General features: G+C 37.8%; 1 protein-coding gene across 1 annotated transcript in view; it reads right to left on the bottom strand.

Annotated features, from left to right (window-relative positions):
• The window catches only part of DNAH12 (dynein axonemal heavy chain 12), a 233,864-nt gene that overhangs the window by 77,669 nt on the left and 129,881 nt on the right, over window positions 1-26,314 (bottom strand). Inside the window, exons 37-44 of the mRNA XM_036331828.1 lie at window positions 24,041-24,192; window positions 19,989-20,127; window positions 18,890-19,056; window positions 16,481-16,736; window positions 14,546-14,845; window positions 13,136-13,314; window positions 11,580-11,772; window positions 1,205-1,366 (exon numbers count right to left, since the gene is read on the bottom strand). Coding sequence (XP_036187721.1) covers window positions 1,205-1,366; window positions 11,580-11,772; window positions 13,136-13,314; window positions 14,546-14,845; window positions 16,481-16,736; window positions 18,890-19,056; window positions 19,989-20,127; window positions 24,041-24,192 — 1,548 coding nt within the window. The remainder of the gene's footprint in view (window positions 1-1,204; window positions 1,367-11,579; window positions 11,773-13,135; window positions 13,315-14,545; window positions 14,846-16,480; window positions 16,737-18,889; window positions 19,057-19,988; window positions 20,128-24,040; window positions 24,193-26,314) is intronic.

Below are 26,314 nucleotides of genomic sequence, written 5' to 3'. Positions count from 1 at the left end.
ACAGGAATACATTTCAGTATCCCTGAGTTCTGACCATGGCTCTGTCCTTGTGGATAAATTGATATGGTGTTCCTAGGCTTGAGTGGAACATGAAGAAAAGAAGTTCTTAAGGCCACTGTTTGATCATATAATAAAATAATAGTGAAGCAAGTTTTGAAGCAAAATAACAAGAGGAAAAGATAAACAACAGCTAAAATGAGCAGGAAAACTTAGCAAAGCTTAGGAAATCCTACTACTCATGGTAGCACACGAGAGTGTGGGGGATGAGTTTATTGTATGAATTAGAAAAATCACCATTCTTCAACAGCCTGGGCCACATTCTTGACATCATCCAGATAAAAGTAAAGAACTAGGGATCTTTTTTGTTTTTCCTCCTTCTCCACTCAGACTACAAACTGGTAATGTTCCCTTTACTGAAGGCTTTTTAAGTGTCTGACACTCCATAAGGGCTTTATTTCATTTGATCCTCAGACCTCACAACAACCCTATGTAGGAGGAACTATAATGTATTTAATATTTCCATTCCATACAAGAGAAAAGCAGAGTGCTTGAACTACTGGAGCAAATCCATTTTACTCCACATCTTATCACTGAAGGCTGGAATGAAGCATACAGGTGTGAGTAATGTATTCTGTGGGTAAAAGTAGTTGTAGTAATGAGAAAGGGGACATTACTAGCAGAGATCTTGCAGGGGAAGTTCTTAGAAATGGTGGTCGAAGGGCAGGGTATCTGAAGTAGGGGTGCTTCACAATTGTGTTTTTTGTCAATTTAATTACTAAGTATGGCACTCAGATATGTCGGAACTTAAGACAAGTAGTTTTATTAAGGGTTTTGGAAATTTTTAACCAGTGGTAAAACATAAAAGCTAACCAAGTAATGTTTTAAAGCTATATTTTCTCATATCACTGTAACCCTAAGACATGATTTGAAAACTCTTATCACTCATAAAACATGCTAAATAAGATAAAACTGATGAAACAAATTGCCATCATTATGAAAAGAAGAATTATAAAATAAAATTCTGTCTCACAATTATAGTAAAAGCAATTTAAAATTCATCAAAAAAGATGAATTAAATAATAAAATTTTTAATTACCAACATCTTCTGCACAAACTATATTTATCCTAAAGAGCAGAGAAAAAAATTTCAAGCTAAGAACATTTCTGTGCTGGGAGAGGCACTCCCTAAAAAAAAAGTATTTACCTCCATCACTTCTTGTTTTTCATCTGCTGCAAAAATGTTAGGTACTTCTCCGGTGTTGAGCACACTGTCGATATCCTCAAGGAAAGCTTCCTCTTTTATTTGAGTGTCCGTGATTAGAAAGACTGTCTTGTGGCCTCTCATGCCCACATTCCTTAAGAGAACCTTAAAATAACAATGTACTTGAAAGCAGATTATGGTAGACATTTATCGTTTTTGCTTTCCCTCTCCTTCTCCTTCTCTTGACAACAATTTCTGAATTTTAGAGCAGTACCTCTTCCCACATCTAGTGAAGATGTCAATCAGGGACTCTGTTTTGCCCATCCCCTGGGTGGGAGACCCCCAGCTGGTCAGGGTTTCTCACGCCCAAGCCATAGTCACTAATCAGAGGAGGGCATATGACTTAAGTGAGCCCAATCATTGTCTTAACTGAGGGACAAAGAGGGACTTGAAAACAGAAAGAATCTCTATCATTCTGAGATAGAGAATATAAAAGTCTGTAATTCAGAACTACTTGGGGCCAACTGTGTTGCCACATGGAATGAGTCCGCTGGAAAAGAAGCCAAATGGAAGCAAGCAGGAGATAGAGTAATTACTGCGGACTTCATTTGAGCCAGTAAATTCAGCCATGTCAAAAGCCTATCTATCTCTGCACTCAAATCATGCAAGACAATAACTCTTTTGCTTAAACTAATTTCAGCTTTTTGTTTTGTTTTGTATGTCAATTGCAACCAAAGATTCCCAACTAATATGAAGATATGAACTCCGTGGTATGCTGGAGCTGACTTATTTGGGGTGGTAGAACTGATTGTTAAAATTTCAGGAACTTGTGAGTAGATTGTTAAACAAAGCCAACATTAAAAATTAAATTATATAAACTTATAATTAAATTATATTAAAAACAAAGGTAACAAATACACTCCTAGTCTATTATGTTTTCTATCACTATGCTATGGAGGTTATTTAAATTAACTGTATTTATACAGTAAAAACCCAGGTACGGTGTTCAAATACATAACTCTTTACAACTCTCTTTTCAGTGACATCATGTTGATAGCTTTAATCATTCATGGTGGGAGTTTTTACACCATAGAAATTTGCAAATGCTACAAAAGAGAAGTTCCCCTTACCCTCCTGGAGAGTTAGTTGCTAAACATTATTCAGCATACCACTGGATATATTTCAAGTGAAGACAAAAGTATCACTACTTCTGCAAATAATTTTTAAAATAAAATGTTATGTTTATTTAAGAATGATATATTTAACGTTTTAAATAAATTATACCATTTAAATAACTGCTGAGTTTTAATATTATACAAAACTATCCCTTTTTTCACTAAAGCCATCTTCCAATATGCAAACTGTTGAGATTTTAGAAATGATTTTCTATCATTAAAAGTAGGCAAGTTAGTTTTTAAAAAAGTTTTGTATCTAATTATGAGTTTTATAATTATTTTATAGTGTTACTTTATTATTATATAAAAATAGAAAAATAAGTACCAATATGTTTAAAAGCCATATTGAAATACACAGTGTGTGAAACTGTTTCCAAGTAGAAAAAGAGTCAAAATTTCAAAAATACTAATTACATGCCTGGGATAATTCAAAGAGCTATACATACATAGTATAATTTAATCATAATAACCTATAAAATAGGTGGAATTATCCAAATTTTACAAATTAAGAAACTAGAGAGTGACATTAGTGAGATGACACACTAGAAAGCTCCAGGTCCCATTTCTCCTGGAGACACCAAATTAGCAAACTACAAAACAAAATACCTTTGTGAGAACTCCAGAAACTAATTAAGAGGCTGTAGCATCCCTAGGAGTACCTAATAAAGAAGGGACAATACAAGGAGGGTGAGAGAATTTATTGCATTTTTTTCACCCAGCATAGAGTAACACAATTAGGAGAATACCATCAATTCCTGGCTCCTTCCTCAGGACAGAAGGAATAGAGTAGAACTTGCATCCTGTATTCTGGATTTATCTGTGGGCTGCCTAAGGCACTAATTTCTCTCTTGCCTGACTCAGAACACTAATAGGAATAGGAACTTAAGTTTGGAAATCAGGTTGGAGGCCACTGAAAACAGAGGCAAGAACCCCAGCACAATGGAGCAGCAGAATCTGAAGTTCCACCAAAAGGTGCCAGGGGAAGAAAGAGATTAGGGCAAAAATAATATAATAGAAACCAACACTGAAAGCTCATGAGAAGAAAAAGGAAATTAACATGGCCCAAAGCACCTGTATATACTAGAATAAAAGCACATGCACAACCTCAAAGAAGATGCTTGCCCAGAAAAGTTCTGAGAAATCACAGAACCTCTAGTCATGCCGATTGATGTTTCCCCCTACATGAAGTCAGTCTGTAAAAAGTGGGAGAGGTGGCAGTTTATCAAGTACTCAATACGCTAAAAGAGAATATAATATATCTAAAGGAAATCAGGAAAACAATGCATCAACAACAAAATGAGAATATCAATAGACACAGAAACTATAAAAAATAACTAAGAAATTCTGAAGCTGAAAAATACAATAACTGAACTTAATACTGAACCCAAGTTTCACTGCCTACCACATGAAAAGCCAATAGTTTAGAGGCGTGGTCGGCAAATCGCAGCTTGAGAGCCACAGGCGGCTCTTTGGCCCCTTGAGTGTGGCTCTTCCACAAAGTACCATGTGCAGGCGCACACATACAGTGCGATTGAAACTTCATGGCCCATGCGCAGAAGTTGGTATTTTGTGGAAGAGCCGGTATTTTGTGGAAGAGCCACACTCAAGGGGCCAAAGAGCCGCGTGTGGCTCGCGAGCCACGGTTTGCCGAGCCGCAGTTTGCCGAACACTGGTTTAGAGGAAAGTGCTGGTACAAGGAAAGATGGTTTATTCAAGAGCCAGACACCTGAGAAGATGGGGAACTCTTGTCACAAAGACCATCTTATCTCAGTGCAGGCAAGGCTTTTTATGAGTGTGGGTTAGGGGGTGAAGGGTGGGGGGAGAGGATGGCAGAACAAAGGAAACCAGAGGATGTTGTAGGTTCTCAGAGGTGCTATGCATTATGCACTAGTCTGCATAGTCTGCTCTGATAAATACCTCGGAGCAGGTTAAGCTATGATCTTGTTTTCATCAGTTGAAGGTGAGCAAATCTCCTGAAGCCAAAATGCCTGAAGGCTGGAGTCTGCTTCCTTTGAGGTTAGGTTCTAGAATACTTTAAGCCAGCGGTTCTCAACCTGTGGGTCGCGACCCCTTTGGGGGCCGAACGACCCTTTCACAGGGGTCGACTAAGACCATCAGAAAACACATATATAATTGCATATTATTTTTGTGATTAATCACTATGCTTTAATTATGTTCAATTTGTAACAATGAAAATACATCCAGCATATCAGATATTTACATTACGATTCATAACAGTAGCAAAATTACAGTTATGAAGTAGCAACAAAAACAATTTTATGGTTGGGGGTCACCACAACATGAGGAACTGTATTAAAGATTCACGGCATTAGGAAGGTTGAGAACCACTGCTTTAAGCAAGCAGGCTATTAATCTGTAGCTACATATGAATTTAGACGTCATCATTTACAGAAACAATGTTAAAAGAATGGTCTCTAGAGGTACTCAACATCAGATTTTACTTATTTATCTTATTTTATTAAAAAAATTTTTAATCCTCCCCTGAGGATATGCTTATTGATTTGAGAAGAGAAAGAGAAAGAAAGAAACATCAACGTGAGAGAGAAACAATTGGTTGCCTTCTGCACACACCCTAACTGGGGATTAAGCCAGTGATCTAGTGCCTTGTCCAGGAATCAAACCCACAACCTTTTGGTGTATGGGATGACACTCCAACCAACTGAACCACACCAGCCAGGGCAACATCACATTTGATCAGGCAGAAGAAAGCATCAGTGTACTTAAAGACAAGTTATTTGAAGTCATTGAGTCAGAGGAACAAACAGGAAAATGAATGAAGAGTGAGCAGTCTAAGGTACTAAAAGGATACCATCAAGTGGGTCAATAGATGCATTATTGAGTACCAGAAAGAGAAAAGAGAAAGGGGCCAAGAACTTACTTGAAGACATAATGGACAAAACTGAGGATATAAACAGATACATTAATCCAAGAAGCCTACAAACTCCAACAATGTAAATCCAAATAGATCCATACAGCAAGACATATTATAATCCAACTGTTGAGAGTCAAAGATAAAGCAAGAATCTTGAAAGCATGTTCTCACATACAAGGGAGCTTCCATAAAATTATCAGCATATTTCTCAGCAGAAACCTTGCAGGCAAGAAGGGAGTAGGATGATATATTCAAAGTATGGAGAGAAAAAATAACTGTCAACCAAGAATACTGTATCTGGGGGAGAACCAAGATGGTGGCGTAGGTAAATGCCTATACTCACCACTTCCCACAACCACATCAAAATTAAAACTAAACTACAGAACAACCATATTCAGAACCACCTGAAATCTGGCTGAATGGAAGTCCTACAACTAGAGAAGTAAAGAAGAAAGCATACTGAGACTGGTAGGAGGGACGGAGGCATGGAACAGGCTGGTCTGACACCCATGTGTGGTTTTTTAATCGGGAGGGATATCTCCAAGGCCTCCCTTGAGAAGCAGGGGGTCCCAGCCCCACACCAGATCCCTAGTCCAGGTTTCCAGGGCTTGGAATATAAGTCCCTGTAACCTCGGGCTGTAAAAACCAGTAGATATTGTGGCTGAGTGACACAGAGGCTTCTGGGGTCCCATATGTTCCTCTTAAAGGGACCATGCACAGAATTTACATGGTCTCACTTCCTCTGAGTTCCAGCGCAAAGCAGTGGCATTGGTAGAATCCAGGGACATATGAGGAGGAACTGGACTGTCTGGCATTGGGGCAGGAACTCAGGAGCAGCTTTCTCCCAGGCAGCAGTGCTTGCAGGGATCACTGTTCCTGTGCTGGGACCTCCTCCATCACAGAGCTGACTGACAGCCATAACTGAGTTCCATCAGCATGACCCACACTGTTCCCTACACCCTGGTGATTTCTTGAGACTCCACCCCATCCAATTTGTAGCCCCACCCAAGTTGTTTGCAGTGGCTTTTACAAATGAATGGCCTGTTCTGGCTCAGGCTTCAGACTTTGCTAAAGTCTCTCAAACAAGGTGCAGTTGGCATCAGCATGGCCCAAACCTATCAATAAGAGGCTCAAGACCCAGCATTAGCACCAGCCTGCCTTGTCTCACAACTGGGCATCACCTGGGAATTTCCTAGCCCAATATAAGTAGCAGCCATCTGCAGATCTCCCTGGAGCTCCTGCCATGTGGCCCCAGGCAGTGGCTGACTTTGTGCCTCCTGGGAGGCCCAAGAGCTGGTGCACCCAGTGGACAGCTTCAGACCATAGCAGATTACAACTCTACACCATCAACAAGCAACACACTCAAGGGGCAGACTCAGTGAGCACCAAAGCCCCATTGAAGCAAATCCTTCTCCATAGGGTGTCTCCTGTACAGCAGCTCTTCCATTGTAGACACAGCTGGTCCTCACAGCCAACTCCTAGTAACTCCAACAGCAATCAAGGCTCAACTACAAGACTGTGCATACAGCCCTTAAAGGGGCACACCTAGAGTACCAAACTCAGGTGACTGGGGAGACTGAGCCACTAGATCCTATACGACACCTGGTAAGGGCACTCTGCCAATTCTAGGAGATATAACAGCTCTACCTAATGCGTAGAAACAAATACAGGAAAGCAGCCAAAATGAAGAGACAAAGAAACATGTTACAAAAGAAAGAAATGGAAGCAAGCAAACTATTAGAGACAGAGTTCAAAACAATGGTTATAGGACTTTAATGAAAGCTTTAAGAGAATTAATGAGAGCTTTAAGGCACTTAGTTATACTTTCAAGGATCTTAGTCAGAATGTCAAAGACATGAAAAAGGACCAATCAGAAATTAAGCATACATAACTAAAATAAAGAATAATTTACAGAGATTCAACAGTAGAGTAGAAAATTCTGAGAATCAAATCAATGATTTGGAATATGAGGAAGCAAAATACACCCAATCAGAAGAGCAAAAAGAAAAAAGATTTAAAAAATATGAAGATAGTGTAAGGAGCCTCTGAAACAACTTCAAGCACACTGACATTCACATTATGGAGGTGCCAGAAGGAGAAGAGAGCAAGCAAGATTTGAAGAAATAATGACAGAAAACTTCCCCTACCTGGTGAAAGAAATAGACTTACAAGACTAGGAAGCACCAAGATTCACAAACAAAAGGAACCCAAAGAGGCCCACACCAAGACACATCATAATTAAAATGCCAAGGGTTAAAGACAAGGAGAGATTCTTAAAAGCAGAGGAGAAAAGCCATTAGTTACCTACAGGGGAGTGCCCATATGACTGTCATCTGATTTCTCAACAGAAACTTTGCATACCAGAAGGGAGTGGCAAGAAAAGTTCAAAGTGATGAATAGCATGGACCTACAACCAAGATTATTCTACCCAGCAAAGGTGTCATTTAGAATTGAAGGTCATATAAAGAGCTTTACAGACAAGATAAAGCTAAAGAAGTTCATCACCACCAATCTCTCTCTCCCTCTCTGAAGTCAATAAAATATATATATATATGTGTGTGTGTGTGTGTGTGTGTGTGTGTGTGTGTGTGTGTGTATATATATATATATATATAATCTAATAAAAGAGAAACATGGTAATTAGCCATACATCCACTACCCTTCCCATTGGCTAATCAGGGCAATATGCAAATTAACTGCCAGCTAAGATGGCGGCCAGCAGCCAGGAAGCTTGAAGCGAACATGAGGCTTACTTGCTTCAGTGACAGAGAACTCCAACATTCCCTGACAGCTGCTGCCGGCCTCTGAGCTTGCAGTTTGAAACACTGTTACGAATATAGAAGCTAAACAAAACCCCAGAAACTGGCTTTCAGCCAGCCGGGATCTCAGAGCTGGAGTTGAAACAGTGTTTCGATTATAGAACCCAAACAAACCAGATAACTGCTTTCAGCAGCGGAGGCCTAAGAGCTACAGCCAAGCCTCAGAGCTAAAGCTGGCCCAGAATAAAAAAGAAAAAGAAAAAAAGGAGCGGTTGGGAGCTTCAGTCACCCGCCAGTCTGAAAATAGCCCTCAGCCCCTCACCCAGGCTGGCCAGGCACCCCAGTGGGGACCCCCACCCTGAAGGTGTGTGACCAGCTGCAAACAGCCATCATCCCCTCACCCAGACTGGCCAGGCACCCCAGTGGGGACCCCCACCCTGATCCAGGACACCCTTCAGGGCAAACCAGCCAGCCCCAACCCGTGCACCAGGCCTCTATCCTATATAGTAAAAGGGTAATATGCCTGCCGGCACCAGGATCAGTGGAGCCAAGAGGCCTCCCGGCACCTGGATCAGCATGGCAGGGGGCAGCGCCCAAACCCCCTGATCGCCCTGTGGCTCTGTGTGTGACAGAGGGCGGGGCCACAACCTCCCTATCGGCCCTGCTCTGTTCGTGACAGGGGAAGGCACCCCAAACCCCTGATCAGTCCTGCTCTGTGCCTGATAGGGGGGAGCTCCCCAACCCCCTGATCGCCCTGCGGCTCTGTGTGTGACAGGCTGCGGTGCCCCAACCCCCTGATCAGCCCTGCTCTGAGTGTGACAGTGGCGGCGCCCCAACCCCCTGATTGGCCCTGCTCTGTGGGTGATAGAGGGTGGCACCCCAACCCCCCCCGCCATGGGCCCTGCTGTGTGTGTGACGGGGTAGAGCCATAACCTCCCCATCGGCCCTGCCTTGAGTGTGACAGGGTGCGGCGCCCCAACCCCTTGATCCGCCCTGCTCTGTGTGTGACAGGGGGCGGTGCCTCAACTCCCCTATCGGCCCTACTCTGTGAGTGACAGGGGGGAGCTCCTCAACCTCCTGATCGGCCCTGCTCTGTGCGTGACAGGGGGGAGCTCCCCAACCCCCTGATTGACCCTGCTCTGTGCATGACAGGGTACGGAGCCCCAACCCCCCGATGGGCCCTGCTCTGTGAGTGACAGAGGGTGGCGCTGCAACCTCCCCATCGACCCTGCCTTGAGTGTGACAGGGGGCGGCACCCCAAACCCCAATCGGCCCTACCCTGAGCGTGACTGAGGATGGCATCGCAACCTCCCGATCCTCCCTACTCTGTGTATGACAGGGGGTGGCGCCCCAACTCCCCAATCGGCCCTGCTCTGAGCCCGACCAGGGGCTGCACCTAGGGATTTGGCCTGTCCTCTGCCACCTGGGAGCAGGCCTAAGCCAGCAGGTCGTTATCTCCCGAGGGGTTCCAGACTGCGAGAGGGCACAGGCCAGGCTGAGGGCCCCCCCCCCCCGAGTGCACAAATTTTTGTGCACCAGGCCTCTAGTATATATATATAAATTTAAATACCTTTTTAATAGTTAAAAGTTGCGGTAATTCATTACCACTAGACATACCCTTCAAGAAATGCTAAAAGGAATCTTTTCAAGATGAAAACAAATAATGCTGGACAGCAATACAAAGCCATATGAAAATATAAAGGATAGAATATACACAAAGAGAAGAGATCAAAGCATGTCACTACAGATAATCAACAAAACACAAAGGAAGGCATTAAGAGAGAAAATAAGGGACAAAAAAAGCTACAAAACTTAAAGAAAACAAGTAAGAAATGCCAATAGTATATACTTCCCCATGAGCAATTACTTTAAATGTAAGTGGATTAACCTCCCCAAAAGACATAGCTTTGCTAAAAGGATAAAAATACAGGATCCAAAGATATGCTGCCTGTAAGAAATTTATTTATTTATTTATTTTTGAAATTAAGGTTGAACAGTTTTGTTTATTTTATTTTTGTTAATTTCTACCCAAGGATATTTTTCTGTTGATTTTTTTTTAAATGGAAGAGTGGAAGAGAGAGGGAAAGACAGAGAGGAACATCAATGTGAGAGAAACACATGGACTGGTTGCCTCCTGCATGTGCTCTGACCAGAGCCCGAGTCAGGGAGGAGCCTACAACCAAGGTACATGCCCTTGACTGGAATCGAACATGGGACCCTTTGGTCCTCAGGCTAACATTCTATCCACTGAGCCAAATCAGCTAGGGCTGAAAACGATTCACTTTAGACCTAAGGACACACAAAGGCTAAAGGTGAAAGGAGGAAAAAGATGTTCAATGCAAATGGTAACCAAAAAAAGCAGGGTGGCTGTACTAATATAAAACAAGATAGGCTTTAAGACAAGATAGACTTTTAAGTCAAAAACTCTTACAAGGGACAATATACATTATATAATGATTAAAATGTCAATTCATCAGGAAGATATAATAATTATAAGTATTTATTCACCAAACAGCAGAGTTCCTAAACTATGAAACAAACATCGACAGAATTGAAGGAAGAAAAGCAACGCAATCAATACCCCAACTTTCAATAAAAGATAGAACAACCAGACAGAAGATCAATAGGGAATGGAGGATTTGAATGACACTATAAACCAATTAGCCCTACGAGACATGTACAAAACACTCCACCCAACAACAGCAAAATACATATTCTTCTTAAGTGCACATAGAACATTCTCTACAATAAATCACGTTAGGCCTCAATAGAAGTCTTAACAAATTTAAGAAGATTTAAATCATATCAAGTATCTTTTTTGATAACAATGGAATTAAATTACAAATAAATAGCAGAAGGAAAACTGAAAAATCCATAAATACGTGGCAATTTAATAACAAACTTTTAATTAACAAATAAGTCAAAGAAGAAATCATAAATGAAATCAGAAAATTTCTTGAAATAAATGAAAATAAAAACCCAGCATATCAATACTTACTTACGGAGATGCAGCTAAAACAGTGCTAAGGGGAAAGTTTATAAACACTTTCATTAAAAAAGATCTCAAATGCTACCTTTTCTTTATGTTAACTTTTAGGTTGTAGAAATTTAGTATGTGAGGGTCAGTGAAAATGAACAAGTCCAGCAGTAAATATCTCCCTTCCTTTTTTTCTACTTTCAGTCATCTCTCTTTTGGGGCCTGCAGAGTTGTATACATATGAGGATGAAAGCCCCAGTATGCATTCTACTCTTCTATTGTTTACTGAAACAGTAAGACAGCTCCAAAGAAACTAAGCTCAACTTCAGGTTCCTCATCAGTAAAATACAGAGACAACCATACATGCTGCATTGAATTGTTATACCTATAAAATGAGATCATGTCTGTAAAGCACTTACAACAGTGCTCAACACACACTGTAACTAATCTATAGATAATATTAACATCTTCACCAATGTATTCAGTACACAGCTATACAGATCGGCTCTCTCTTCACAGGTAAAAGAATGCACTGATTATATTTTAGACACTAGACTTTTTTTCATAACTTTACCTTCATGTCTTCTCTCCACTCATTCATACCATAGCTCTTAGAAATTTCTGGTTGGAATATCTGCATTTTTGCCATGGATGTAGCCAGACGAGTTAAAGATTGACGACCACTTCCTCCAAGTCCAACAAGCAAAGCATTTCCACCAGACTGCTTTAGAATTCGACATATTCGTGATAAATGTTCCAATACATACCTATAAAGTATCAATGTTATCATACTTGAAAATATAAATGTAAATGTATATTTACACATAAATATTGTTTTACTTTCCTAGGATAGACTGCTGTCTGATACCAATTTTAAAGAAGTAATCATAAAAAATGTGTGATTTTTCAAAAGCAGTTATAATTGGAGCATTTGATGCTAAGTAAAATTATTTAAAGTACAAATTCAGGAAATGTAATATGCAAATTATAGAAATAAAATGAAAGCATAACCTCTTATACTGAAAGTACATTGTTATTTTTGCTAAAACCATTTCTTTTAATTTTTTTAATAAAAGGATTTCTATGTGAAAAAATAGATCAGTTATTCATAAAATAACAAATTCAGGAAAGATGGCTTCACTAGTAATTAGGGAAATTAGAGTTTACTAGTAGAGCCACTCTCCTTAGACTGGCAAAACTTACCAAGTCTGGCAATCCTACATATTGGCAAGGGAGAGACACACACAAGCTCTTAAAAACAATAATAATTTTTGAAGGCACTTGGCAAAGCTTAGTAAAATAGAAGATGCTTACACACCATGGCACAATAATTTCACTTCTAAGAATATAATCTTGCCGAAACCGGTTTGGCTCAGTGGATAGAGCGTCGGCCTGCGGACTGAAAGGTCCCAGGTTCGATTTCCGGTCAAGGGCATGTACCTGGGTTGCGGGCACATCCCCAGTAGGGGGTGTGCAGAAGGCGGCTGATCGATGTTTCTCTCTCATCGATGTTTCTAACTATCTCTCTCCCTTCCTCTCTGTAAAAAATCAATAAAATATATTGTAAAAAAATTAAAAAAGAATATAATCTTAGAGAAATTCTTACACAGGTACCCAAGGAGACATGAACATCCTAACCTTTTTTTATCATTGCAAAACTAGAAGGCACATAAAAGTCTATCTTAGAAGAATGACTACATTTTTACACATATACAATGGAATACAATGTAGTAGTAAAAAATCATTTTTTGTGTGTGAATGTTACAAACAATATGGAATAAACCAACTTGCAGAAGAGTACATACAGTATGATACCATTTATATGAGTTTTAAACATGTAAAATAAGGTAGTACATATACCAGTACATATGTGTAGGAACACATATGTATTAAAAGTCTGAAGACACATGAGTTTTGTTTTACCCCTGCAGGGTTCAATGGGAATACAGTGATGGAAGGATGGCTACAGAAGGGACTTCAAATAAATTGCTAATAGTTTATGTCTTAAGCTCAATTATGGGAACACGGTTATTCACCATAGTTTTTCTTATACCTTTTTACACATTTAAAATATTTCACAATAAATTTTTACAAATAGTAATTTCAACCATTAATACCAAATGTAGGTACCTAAAAATGACAAGATTCATTCTTCTTTTGTGAGTTTGATTATATTCATCTAAGCATTGGTCCACAATGTCACTAAATTGATGAATATTTGGAATTTCAATATAAACTCTGTCATCTCCTTCAAGGTCAGTATTCATATAGTCACCAAACATAAGATTCCTTAAGTCCTTTTCAGTTACCTATAGAATGAAAATCAACAAATTATAAAACAAATTATTTTTCTAAAATACGTTTAAGAAAATGTTATATAAAATTTTGTTTTGTCCATATTATAGGATGATTATCAATTACAGAATTCTTTTAAAACAATTAGGGTAGCCCGGCTGGTGTGCTTAGTGGTTGAGCATGGACCTGTGAACCAGAAGGTCACGGTTGGATTCCCCATCAGGGCACATGCACGGGTTGCGGGCTTGATCCTCAGTGTAGGGTGTGCAAGAGGCAGACAATCAATGATTCTCTCTCATCATTGATGTTTCTATCTCTCTCTACCTCTCCCTTCCTCTCTGAAATCAATAAAAAAATATATATTTTTAAAAAGATAGGGTAGTAAATAATATAGTTTTAAAATTAATACCTGCAACTATATTATATCCTTAGGAATTTTTTTAAAAAGAGCTTTTTTTTCTATTTTAAAAAAAATTTCCCCCACTCCCTAGAGCAGTGATGGCGAACCTATGACACGCGTGTCAGAGGTGACACGCGAACTCATTGTTTTGGTTGATTTTTCTTTGTTAAATGGCATTTAAATATATAAAATAAATATCAAAAATATAAGTCTTTGTTTTACTATGGTTGCAAATATCAAAAAATTTCTATATGTGACATGGCACCAGAGTTAAGTTAGGGTTTTTCAAAATGCTGACACACCGAGCTCAAAAGGTTTGCCATCACTGCCCTAGAGGCTGGAAAAGTCATTCTGAATGACTTCCACTTATTCAGTAGTTACAAAGCAATGTTAAACACTTTATATCTGTTATTAAATTTAATCCCTATCATACAAAGTATTATTTTTTAAATAACTTCTATGTTATATACATAATTTCTCTAAAGACAAATCTTCTCAAAATAAATACTGTCTATGTGGAAAGTTAGAAGAATATAATAATTAAGAATTAGTATTTTTTAATGATAAGTAATAATTCATGCTATTGTACTGTGTGTTTTTTATTTTTAAAGGGGGCGGTAGGGAGAGAAAGAAACATCGATGTGAGCACAAAATATTGATCATCTGCCTCCTGCACACCCTCTACCAGGGATCGATAAAGCCTGTAACCCAGGCATGTTCCCTGACCAGGAATCAAACTGGTGACCTTTCAGGGCATGGGATGACACCCAACCAACTGAGCAACACTGGCCAAGACACTATTGTACTGTCTTAACTTAATGTTTTTAATCACTAAATATACTCACTGGTGCATTCTCTTTCCTCAAATGTGAAAAGACACTATCAAATGATTCTTTAAAGTGCTCCTTTATAACAACTTTGATTAAACTGAACAGCCAATATCGATCCTCATCATTAATGAGGCGATCATAAAACACTCGAAGAACCTCATGCACGAACAGCCGGACCATGGTGTGCTTGCTCCCCACGGCATCTCTTTCAATGAGTAAGCAGCCCTGGATGACACGTGAAAAATCCCTCAAGTTGAAAGTGTAATGAGATTTTGTGGGAGTGGGCAAAAGATTTTTCATGGATTGTTTGTATATCTGAATATGAAAAAAGCAACAAAGCAAAAATAAAATGCTTGTAATCAGCAAAGCCAGATAACAAATTGTATGTTATATAAAATATTTTATTTGTCCTATCAGATTATATTAGCTTGGAAAATTTAATTAAGTCTAGCATGGCATACATTTTTTGTTTGTATATAGCACTCAACCAGGCATTATGAATTTGAAGGAACTTAATATTATCAGATTCCATCCAAGCCCAAAAAGTGACAATGCTTTTATTTCCCCTATGTTATGACTGTCCCATTTAAAGGGAAATGATCTAAGATTAAGTAGTTAACAAAACCTTTAGGAGAAAGTGAAATCAGGTAACTCATTCTGAAGCATTCCAAATAAAGAGTAGGATGAAACAATTTCCTTTTGACTACCATTGAATTCAAAACAAAACAATGTGCTCTCTCACTTCCCCTCTCTTTCTTATTTTCTCTCTCCCCCTTCTTCCTTCTATCATAACTGGCTATATGCTGAATTCACCAAATAAAGTTTAATATTTTCTTTAAGGAAGATAAATTAAATAATTAAAATGTAGCCTGAAAAAAACAAATTAAATTATATTTTATTACATGTGTTCTATGATTCACCTTTCTTCCCTAACCTCCACACTCAGTAGGTCTATAATGCTTCAAAGAGGCGGGTGGGGAAGAATCCTTTCTGTATCCCATTCTGCCTAACCAACTGCCCCCTCTTTTCAGGAAATGCCTGAAATACAAATACATATTTAATAAATAGAAGCACTTTTCTGTATCAGAATAAGTATAGTAATTACAATGTACATTTCTCTGTTCATAGTTTCTCTATTTTAACAGGACAAATTTTCCACCAGAATAAGAGAAGAACTTTAGAAAGATACAATGCTTTTAGAAACTGATGGAATGATTCTGGGGGGTGCTTTTTGCTTTTGGTTGCAGTGACACCATCCCTTCTCCCTTATCAAGGCTCCTCAAAGCTTAGTTCAATGAGATTATCACCTTGAATACATTTTTTTCCCTTTTACCATAAGCAATAAGGCTGTTGCTGGTCTCAAGCAGAGGCAGATAACAAACACTGAATAAGACAAGAGCTGCTCTTTGGTCATATGGGCAATCTTGCTTTTTGTTCCCACCCGTGTGTTTTCTTATAATTTTTTTCACTACCAATCCTAAATTATGGGACCTAGCTAAAAATATATTCATAAGATGCTTAAGTTCATTTTTAAAGACAAGCATGAAGAAATGGAGGGGAGAGAAGAGAATATTTATAAACACCAGAGTGGGAACCTAATAATTAGGGAAAACCCACAATGTGGCACATACTGGTTCTGGGTGATTTCCTTGTAATAACCTTGTGAAACAGGTGTTACCTCCCATTTTTGTGATTTAAAAAATGAGTTTCTGGAAAGTCAAATTACTTGCTTAAGTCCATTTAGCTAGGAAATAGCATTCAAAGCTCAAACCCAATTAGTTTCTCTAATTTCAAAGCCTATAATCTTCCTATTTCCAAGCCTTCATAACAGCTTCTCTGACACTGAAGACCAAAGTAGATGTCTAAAGGAAAACATGTTTAAAAAAAAAAAAGTTAAGGACCCAATGAGATATATATACTGAAATATTTTGTATTGTATTTTTTGCTCACCTCCATAGTCCCACTGACAATTTGGTTTCCAATTAAGAAGAACTCCGGAGGAAATTCACGAGTCCTAAGGTAGAATGCCACAATTGATGAGAAGATTCGGACCATTGTTTCATCACTAAAAGCATTAATAGTGCAGATGTTGAAATGTCGAATAAAACGGGGAGTGACTGGATTTCTTCCACCACCTGGAGGGCCCATGGCAGCAATCAGCTGTATGTCAACCAATGTGATTTTACTTGTGTCCTTAAGGTCGTACCTTGAAAGCACATAAAAATTCAAAACGATCAGTTATAAAGCCAATAAGATGGAATGAAATGTAGATCTCCCTAGAAACTTAACCTGATTTTAGCTTCTCTAAAAGGAAGAACTTGTGATAATGCTTCGAACAGGGGGAACTTATTTTAAGCAGCACTCCACTTTTCCTTTCAGTGACACTGACTCTGCTGCCCAGATTCTGAGTATCTAGAATGTTCCTCCCTCTTGCCCTTCCCTTTCTCTCCTCCTACTCTTTTTTTCCCAATTTGACTCTTTGCTTTTCCTCTTCTTACTCCAAATCCAGAGCATAGATGAGAGATCAATCTTGTGTATAGCTAGTCACAATAGGGTGACTATACATCCCCTTTTGCCTAGGACAGTTCTGGTTTGTGCTTGCCCTAGAGCAGTGATGGCGAACCTATGACACGCGTGTCAGAGGTGACACGCGAACTCATTGTTTTGATTATTTTTCTTTGTTAAATGGCATTTAAATATATAAAATAAATATCAAAAATATAAGTCATTGTTTTACTATGGTTGCAAATAACAAAAAATTTCTATATGTGACACGGCACCAGAGTTAAGTTAGGGTTTTTCAAAATGCTGACACGCCGAGCTCAAAGGGTTCGCCATCACTGCCCTAGAGTAATTACTGACACTCCCCTTTTACTCTCAGAAATGTCCCTGTTTGAAAATAAATTATATAGCTAAACTATGTACAGCAAAGTCCTGGTTTCTTTTTCTCATTTCAAATCTTATCTTCAGAGAACACAAGAACATCTAAATAGTAACTACACACTTTTGTTATATAAAAAAGGACCCATTCAGGAGTAACAAATCTCCAAAGAAGTTTTAATCAGAAAGGGATAGCTAAATGGCTCAGTTTAGTTGGAATCACTCAGTTGAACAAGTTCTTATTTCCAATAGGCCATTAAGTCCTTTAATATTGAAGTTCTTGCAAAAATCGGGGGAGAATGATAGGAGAAATCTATATAACCAGTACTTAGTCTAGAAAGTATGAAAATATGATTCGGTTTATGGCAGCAACCATAATAGCTGTCATAGGGAACTGGCTAAGTAAATTATGGCAAGATCCATAGAACTAAATAGTATTAAAAGCCAATAAAATAAATGAGGCAAATAACATGATAGGTGTTTAAGATAAATACTTAAGTGCAAATAAGTTGCAAAAGATGTGTAACATGAGTATATTTTTTAAAATAAAAATATTTATAAAAAACAAAAACTTGGAGGAAGAGGGAATACATTATTAACAGTGACTATTTCCAGAAGGCAGGATTCCAAGGGCCTGCAGTAATAACAAAAATGTATTTCCAAAATAGGACTTAGCTTCAAAATTAGTCTACCCTTGCCTTGAGATAAGAATAATGCTATATTGGGGTGGAGGAAGTAAAGTTATCTATGAAATTGCTGTTAAAATCAAGCCATTTCAAAGATATGGTAGTCCCAAACAGTAACAGAAAATATAAAGAAACACAGGGTGTTGATTATAATTACTTAGGTTGGAAACTACCCATAAATTCTCAGCCCTGGGGGAATAGTACTTTGAAAGATATAAATCAATAGATTATTTTGAAAATAATCGCTGTAAAGGAAAGAATTTACTACAGCATTGAATATATACATTGCCAATACTGGATTATTAATCCGTTATCTAATTCACACATTCAGAGGAAAAACTGGTATAAAAAAGGTATATAAAAGTCTTCTAGACTGGCCAGCGTGGCTCAGTGAGTGAGCGTCGACCTATGAACCAGGAGGTCACAATTCCATTTCTGATTAGGGCACATGCCCAGGTTGTGGGCTCGATCCCCAGTGTGGGGTTTGCGGAGGCAGCCAATCATGATTCGCTCTCCTCATTGATGTTTCCATCTCTCTTTCCCTTCCTCTCTGAAATCAATAAAAATATTTTTTTAAAAATTATACTCAGAAAAAAATATATAAGAAATAAAGTAAATTTATAAAGAAAAAGTCTGCCAAAATTTTCTGTATAGGAAAATAAGCAATCAGTTATTTATCTTTCATAAATAACTTGAAAAAAATGTATTATTTTGCTCTGAGAAATTAAAATAGAAAAAGAGAATAAAAAACTGACTTCACCATGCCTAATTAAGACTTCAATCAAATAGTTACCAATTCCCACAGTCAAAAAACTGTCGTAATAATTCAATAGGAGGTTGAGCTCCATATTTCTCCAACGTAGGCATATTCATGTCATCTATAAAAATTATACACTTCTTTCCCATAGGTGGTCCAAAAACTCCTTTGCGTCTTTTATCCAATCTAGCCATAATAATGTTCTAAAACATAAAGAAGAAGGTATAGTAGTTATACTTAACACCAGAAAAAATAAGGAAGTTAAGTTTAATTATGAAAGGAAATAATGTCAAGCAGCACCATGTGCATGTTTATATTTATTCACTTTTAGAGTGATATCAAACTTCATATTCAACATTAAAGAGAATTTATTGAAACCCTACAGTACTAAAAATTGTTACATACATATCTATATTATACACATATGCACATATGCACACAAATATTTTCCTCATTAAATACCCCAACACAGCTATTAACTTTAATTTACACAATATCTAAAATTACTAATCTAAATTTGTAAGATTTTGAGATTAAGGGAATTCTACAGGTTTAAAACAATGAAAATGAGTTCCACAGGTCAAGAGAGATTGGACAGACATAAATTTAGGAATGGCTGATAAAAATGGTGATTGGAAAAGGCCTCATGCAATACTTCCATGTTGATACTTTTGGGGGTAAAGGGTGGGACGCACAGCTACACAATTCTTGTCACAGAAAGTCAACAATAGTCCATAGTTTGAAATATTTATCATAGACAGAGCTTCAATAAGCAGCAAATGCTCCTAAGGATCATCTAGGAGAGTCTAGAAAGTTCTCTCTGTTCTTTCTCTGCCCCCTCCCTTCTTTATACTCCCTTGCCTAGGTAAAAAAATCAATTGCTGCTGCTTCTTGGCATAAAAAAAAGATGACAAATCTCAATAATCCAGTATTAATGCAAATATGTTCTCTCAAATGTTTGTCCTCAAAACCTGACTTTTAAAACTTATTTGTAATGCCAAAAATAAGTTTGAAGTTTAATTTGAATTCATAGAAAATTTGCACAGTTGCTCACTTAATATACAATTTTAAATACTAATCAAGTAAGGCAAAACATTCAATAATTACCAATCTATGTTTCTGGCTTTAAACTAACCTGAACCTGGTTGGCACTGGTCCGTGCAGAGAAATTAACATAAAAAGGAAAATACTTGTTCTTTTCCAAGTGATTCATTAGCTTATCCTTCACATACACTGATTTTCCTGTACCAGTTGGACCCACAAAAAGCAGTGGCCTTTAGGAAAACAAAGAATATATCATTCGAAAGGGGAAAAAGTCAGAATACATTTCTACTAAGGGAAGTTAGAGTTATTGAAAATGTAAAAAATAATCAAATCAAATTCATCTAAAAACTCACATTTTAATCTATCATTGTTATATCACAAAAGACTGGTAAAGTAACAATTGGCACACATTTTTGCTTCCTGTTACCACAACTTTAATAGTATAGTAAGGAACTATTATTTGAACAGATGTAACATTGCTATATGCAAAATATTCATAAAACAAGTAATAACATGCTTAATTTTTCAGAAAGGAAAGGCAAAATTTGTCTCAGAAAAGCTATGTACAGTGTTTGTATTTTTTAGTTAGAAGTACAGGCAAGAGGGTGCCGTGTGGAATAGACTAATGACATGATGACATAAGACAGATTTTGGCTGTTTCACAGTAATCTCAATAGCATAAAGTTTGTGTGAGAAATAAAAGACAGTGAATTCTAAATCTAACAGTTATATATACCTATTTAACATGTTAGAACCAAGTCAGAATTACTAACTGAAAATACTTATCTAAAAGCAAACTATAAGGAATTTTCTATTCAGTGGAATCTCAAGCAGGGCTTCTCATACTTGAGTGATCATAACTAATTAGAAAAGGAAAAAAATCCTATGAGTTTATATTCACAGAACTCTAAGGACTCCAAGTTTGAGAAATACTGAATTGAAAAATTAAATGCTGTCATATTGCGTGATAATTTGGTAGTACACAATACATAAAGACAAACACAAAACTAAGCAACAGCATTCCGTTAGAAGGGGTCATCTAAGTAAACTAAATTATGCTAATATGTATTACTTTTAAAAATTATCATTGAAGTATAAACATAAAACTAAAATTTTACAACCCCTGAATTCATCTGTGTGTCCTAATCTGAGTAACCCTTGCCTTAAGAAAAACTGTTTATTAAAGTAATTTTAATAAATAAAATATTGTTCTTAACTTGGGGTCTAGGGACCAATTGAAGAAATTCTTAAAGTGTTCAGAGAATCTGTGAACTGGGATAACAAAAAAGTTATATTTTTGCTTTCACTATCCTTAATTAAAATGGAGCAATTGTATTAATAGTACCTGTGTATTTGTCACCAGTAGAAATCATAGACATTATACTAAATATTATAATTGTTAGTGATAACTCAATATCACTGATGCAATGATTTCTTCAAAATTATGACAGTCATCAGACTCACTACTGGATCATAGTTAATGTACTAGAGCAGTGGTTCTCAACCTTCCTAATGCTGCGACCCTTTAATACAGTTCCTCATGTTGTGGTGACCTCCAACCATAAAATTATTTTCGTTGCTACTTCATAACTGTAATTTTGCTACTGTTATGAATCGTAATGTAAATATCTGATATGCTGGATGTATTTTCATTGTTACAAATTGAACATAATTAAAGCATAGTGATTAATCACAAAAACAATATGTAATTATGTGTTTTCCGATGGTCTTAGGTGACCCCTGTGAAAGGGTCATTCGGCCCTCAAAGGGGTCGCGACCCACAGGTTGAGAACCTCTGTACTAGAGGCTCAGTGCACGAATTCATGCACCAGTGGGGCCCCTTGGCCTGGCCTGCGCAATTGGGCCGAAACCGGTTCTCTGACATCCCCGAGGAGTCCCAGATTGTGAGAGGGCGCAGGCCTGGCCGAAGGATCCCACCGCTGCACAATCAAGGCTGGGGAAGGACATGGGAGATTGGCCACCTGGGGAGAGACCACAGGAGGGCTCCAGGGCATGTCCAGCCCTTTTGCTCAGTCCCGATCTGCCAGACCCAGCACAAGCAAATCTACTGTTCAGAGCATCTACCCTCTGGTGGTCAGTGGATGTCATAGCGACTGGTCAACCAGTTGACTGTCTGCCCCCTGGAGGTCAGTGCACGTCATAGCAAGTGGTTGAGAGGCCTTAGCATATCATTAGCATATTACGCTTTGATTTGTTGAATGGACGACCAGGCGACCGGACACTTAGCATATTAGGCTTATATTATATAGGATTCATAAAGAAGTACATGGCCCTGGCTGGCGTTTATCAGTGGTTAGAGCACTGGCCTCCATACCAGAGTATTGTGGGTTTGAATTCCAGTCAAGGGCACTTACCTAGGTTGCAGGTTTGATTCTCTCTCTCTCCTCCCCCTCTCCCTTTCACTCTCTCTGAAAATCAATGGAAAAAATATCCTCATTCCTTGGATGAGGGTTTAAAAAAAAGATGCATATGTATTTCTACTATGGACCAAATTTGTTCAATTTGTAAAATATATTTTTATTGATTTCAGAGAGAGGAAGGGAGAGGGAGAGAGATAGAAACATCAATGATGGAAGAGAATCACTGACTGGCTGCCTCCCGCACACCCCCTTACAGGGGATCAAGCATGCAAACCAGGCATGTGCCCTGACCGGGAATGGAACCATGACCTCCTGGTTCATGGATCAATGCTCAAACACTGAGCCAAACCAGGCAGGCCCAAATTTGTTCAATATTTTAATAAATGTATTTCAACATGTGATTTCCCTTATAATCCTATGTTTACATTACTCACTTAAAATCATTATTCTGACAAATGTCTCATAGCACAAAAAAATTACCATACTAGAATTCCTCAGAATTGGCAAGTGACTTCCTTGCCTAAGAAAGTTTTAAATATTAGGCATTAAATGTAAAAATGCAGCCCTGTCCAGATAGCTTAGTTGGTTAGTATCGTCCTGACATGCCAAGGTTCAGGGTTCAATACCTGGTCAGGGCAGGTACAAGAATCAACCAGTGAATGTATAAATTAGTGGAACAACAAATCAGTGTTTCTCTCTCTCTCAAATCATAAACAAATAAAAATAAATAAATGCAAAAATGCAACTATAAAATAGGAATAAAATAATGTTCCCTCATAAGCTATTCTTTCTGTTTTTGTTTATTAAACAAGATAAAATTGTCACAAATTCATTCAAAAACAAGGTTTTTAAAAAAATATATTTTACTGATTTTTTACAGACAGGAAGGGAGAGGGATAGAGAGTTAGAAACATTGATGAGAGAGAAACATCGATCAGCAGCCTCCTGCATATCCCCCACTGGGGATGTGGCTGCAACCAAGGTACATGCCCCTGACTGGAATCGAACCCGGGACCCTTGAGTCCGCAGGCCGACGCCCTATCCACTGAGCCAAACCAGACAGGGCCAAAAACAAGTTTTTTATAAATAACAAACCATTACATTCATGCGTATTATGTAAGCTTCTCTAGTTCAAAATAGCATTAATAATAAATTATGCCTCATGTTTTAAAAGAAAAATAACTACCAAAATGTTATTAAGGAAGTTGGTATGGATATGCCTATGGTATGTGCTAGGCTTTTGATTCAGTTTCATGTACTCTTTTTTGATGTGTTCTTCTGATTCAAGTCTGGGTTTTGCATGTTCATCTTAAGTTATGAAGAACTAGAATAGGATATGTTTGAAAATTATTAAATGTAATGGAAGAATGTGGATCATGGTTAGTCTGACCTCAGAAGTACAGTGAATCTTTTGTGATCATGGTATCTCCCCTGCCAGGTAAGTATAGTACAGTGAATCTTTGAGTAGAATGCATACCTATTAGCAATAACACTGATTTTTAGTCTGTTACAAATAAAAGAAATATAAGGCAGCTTATGAAGCAACAAAGTATAATGGCAAAGAGTTTGAAATGGGCAATAGGAAACCTGGATTCTAGGTTTGCCACTAGTAACAGATGTCAATATGGACATGTCCATTAGCCAGTCTCCCAGGGAGTCAGTTATCTGAAAATGAATGACCTTAAAGCTTACTTCAAATATTCTATGATCCTGTTAGAATGACACTGTTATGATTTAAGTGTATGTTATAAGAATTTCTTACTTGGCATAGGTAATACTCAAATTCATTAGAAATGTATATCTAACTGTGTCCATTGTAGGGACTATGATATCTTGAATCTTGATACGTTTATCTCCTAAATCAGTACTTTTAATTAATTCATTCCAATGGACCCAGCGACCTCGGTTTTTCAACTACAAGAGAACATAAGTTTCAAATATTATAACAATGCACTTGCTATCTGAAAGGTTCTTTTAAACACAGTTATCATTTTTACTTTTAAAAACTTAATAGTCTTTCTGCTTTTTAGTATGAAATAACAGATTTCTTCAAAATAGTATATATAACATTTTTAAGTCATAAAGCAACTTAATAAACATCCATGAATGCACTACCCAATTTAAGAAATAAATTTTTCTTTAATTTTCCTTTCCAATGATAATCTGAAGAACATAATGAAACAGTTATCACAAATTTAACATACCTAGAATTTCAGATATTTTTGCATCTATGTTCTCTTCACACTCCAATCTTTCCAAAATGCCTTCAAGATATCCTTTGACATATATCAAGTATTTATTTGAGAAGCACTCTGATGTAACTCGTTATAATTTACTAAAGTTTGAATTCATGTTTTCATATTTTAAAATAAAGGGGCAACAATCTAACTAGAAACAAAACATCATGTGGACTCACTATGTTTGTTTATCTAAATTTATTCTCTTTGGTATTTTGATCCAGGCCAATATTCAGCAAGGACATATCAAAATGGCTGAATCGATTGTTACAATATTGAAATTCTTCTAAACCAGTGGCTAAATAATTGCTGTCCTAACATCCTGAGTATCTCCCTAATCCATGACCCCCCCATCCCACCCCACCCATACTCCTCCACCATTATCTTCCTCTGTGTTGCCCAGCCCTTCCCTAAAGATACCAAGGCCTACTACCTTCAAGCAACAAAGGGGTTAACATCTGGCAAAATAGAAGGTCTCTTAGACCTGGCTTCAGTGCTATGGCTGACATTCAAGAATCTTTAACTATTTTCTAGCAGATTGTGTCTGGAGGTTAATAATTTTGCAAGGTTGACTAAATGTTTCTTTAATAATTCATATTCTTAATTTTTTAGGTTTTCGTTTTATGTTTTTCAATGTTATATTTGCACACATTTTATTTTATTTTATTTATCACCTCTCCTAGGTGTCTCCAAGCCCAGCACAGATGGCAACCAACTGCAGATCACTTTGTAGCTCCTACCAGGTAGCCCCAGACTGGACACAGGCAGCAGCTGACCTTGGCCTGCACCAAATCCTCTCCCAAGAGACCCCAAAACCAACCAGCTTTAGACCATATGATAGCACTACTCAATTAACTCCACAAACAACATACCCAAAGAGTAGACTTGGCAGGCACCAGAGCCTTGCTAAAATGAATCCCTCCCTGTGGGGTTAACCACTACACCACAGCTCATCTACTGTCTTCCTTGCAGCCAGTCAGCTTGAGGGGTAATCCCTCCCACTGACATTGTAATAGCAGTTAGGACTCAACACATAATCCACACAAGGCATATCCCTGGAGTACCTGGATCAGGTGTCTAAAAAGACTGCATCCCTGGGCCCCATAGAATGCCTACTACATAAGGTCACTCTGCCAAGACCAGGAGAATTAGAAGATCTACACAAACACAAAGAGTCAACCAAACTGAGGAGACAAAAAAATGTCCCATATGAAAGAACGAAACAAAACTTGAAAAAAACAGACTAAATGAAATGGAGACAAGCAATCTACCAGATACAGAGTTCAAAACACTACTTATAAGAATGCTCAATGAACATAAGGGAAGAGTAGATGAACTCAGTGAGAACTTCAACAAAGGGAAACATAAAAATGAAATTAGAAAACAAAAATAAATAAGCAGTTAGAAATAAGTAATACAATAATTGAAGTGAAGAATATATTAGAGGGAATCAACAGTAGATTAGATGAAGCAGAGGACCAAATTAGTGATCTGGAAGACTAGATATCAAAAACAACCAATCAGAACAGCAAAAAGGAAAAAGAATTTTTAAAATAAGGATAATTTAAGGGACCTCTGGGATATTACTTGTACCAACATTCATATCATAGGGGTATCAGGAGAAGAGAGCAAGGGATTGAAAACTTATTTGAAGAAATAATGACAGAAAACTTCCCTTGTATGAAGGAAATAGACATACAAGTCTAGGAAGCATAGAGAGTCCCAACCATGACCCAAAAGGTCCACACCAAGAAACATCACAATTAAACTGCCAAAGGTTAAAGACAAAAAGAATTTTA

Source organism: Myotis myotis, unplaced genomic scaffold (assembly GCF_014108235.1).
Source record: "Myotis myotis isolate mMyoMyo1 unplaced genomic scaffold, mMyoMyo1.p scaffold_m19_p_13, whole genome shotgun sequence".
Classification (NCBI taxonomy): Eukaryota; Metazoa; Chordata; class Mammalia; order Chiroptera; family Vespertilionidae; genus Myotis; species Myotis myotis.
The sequence above is the reverse complement of the archived record's forward strand: the minus strand, read 5'-3'. Positions and strand labels throughout refer to the sequence as shown.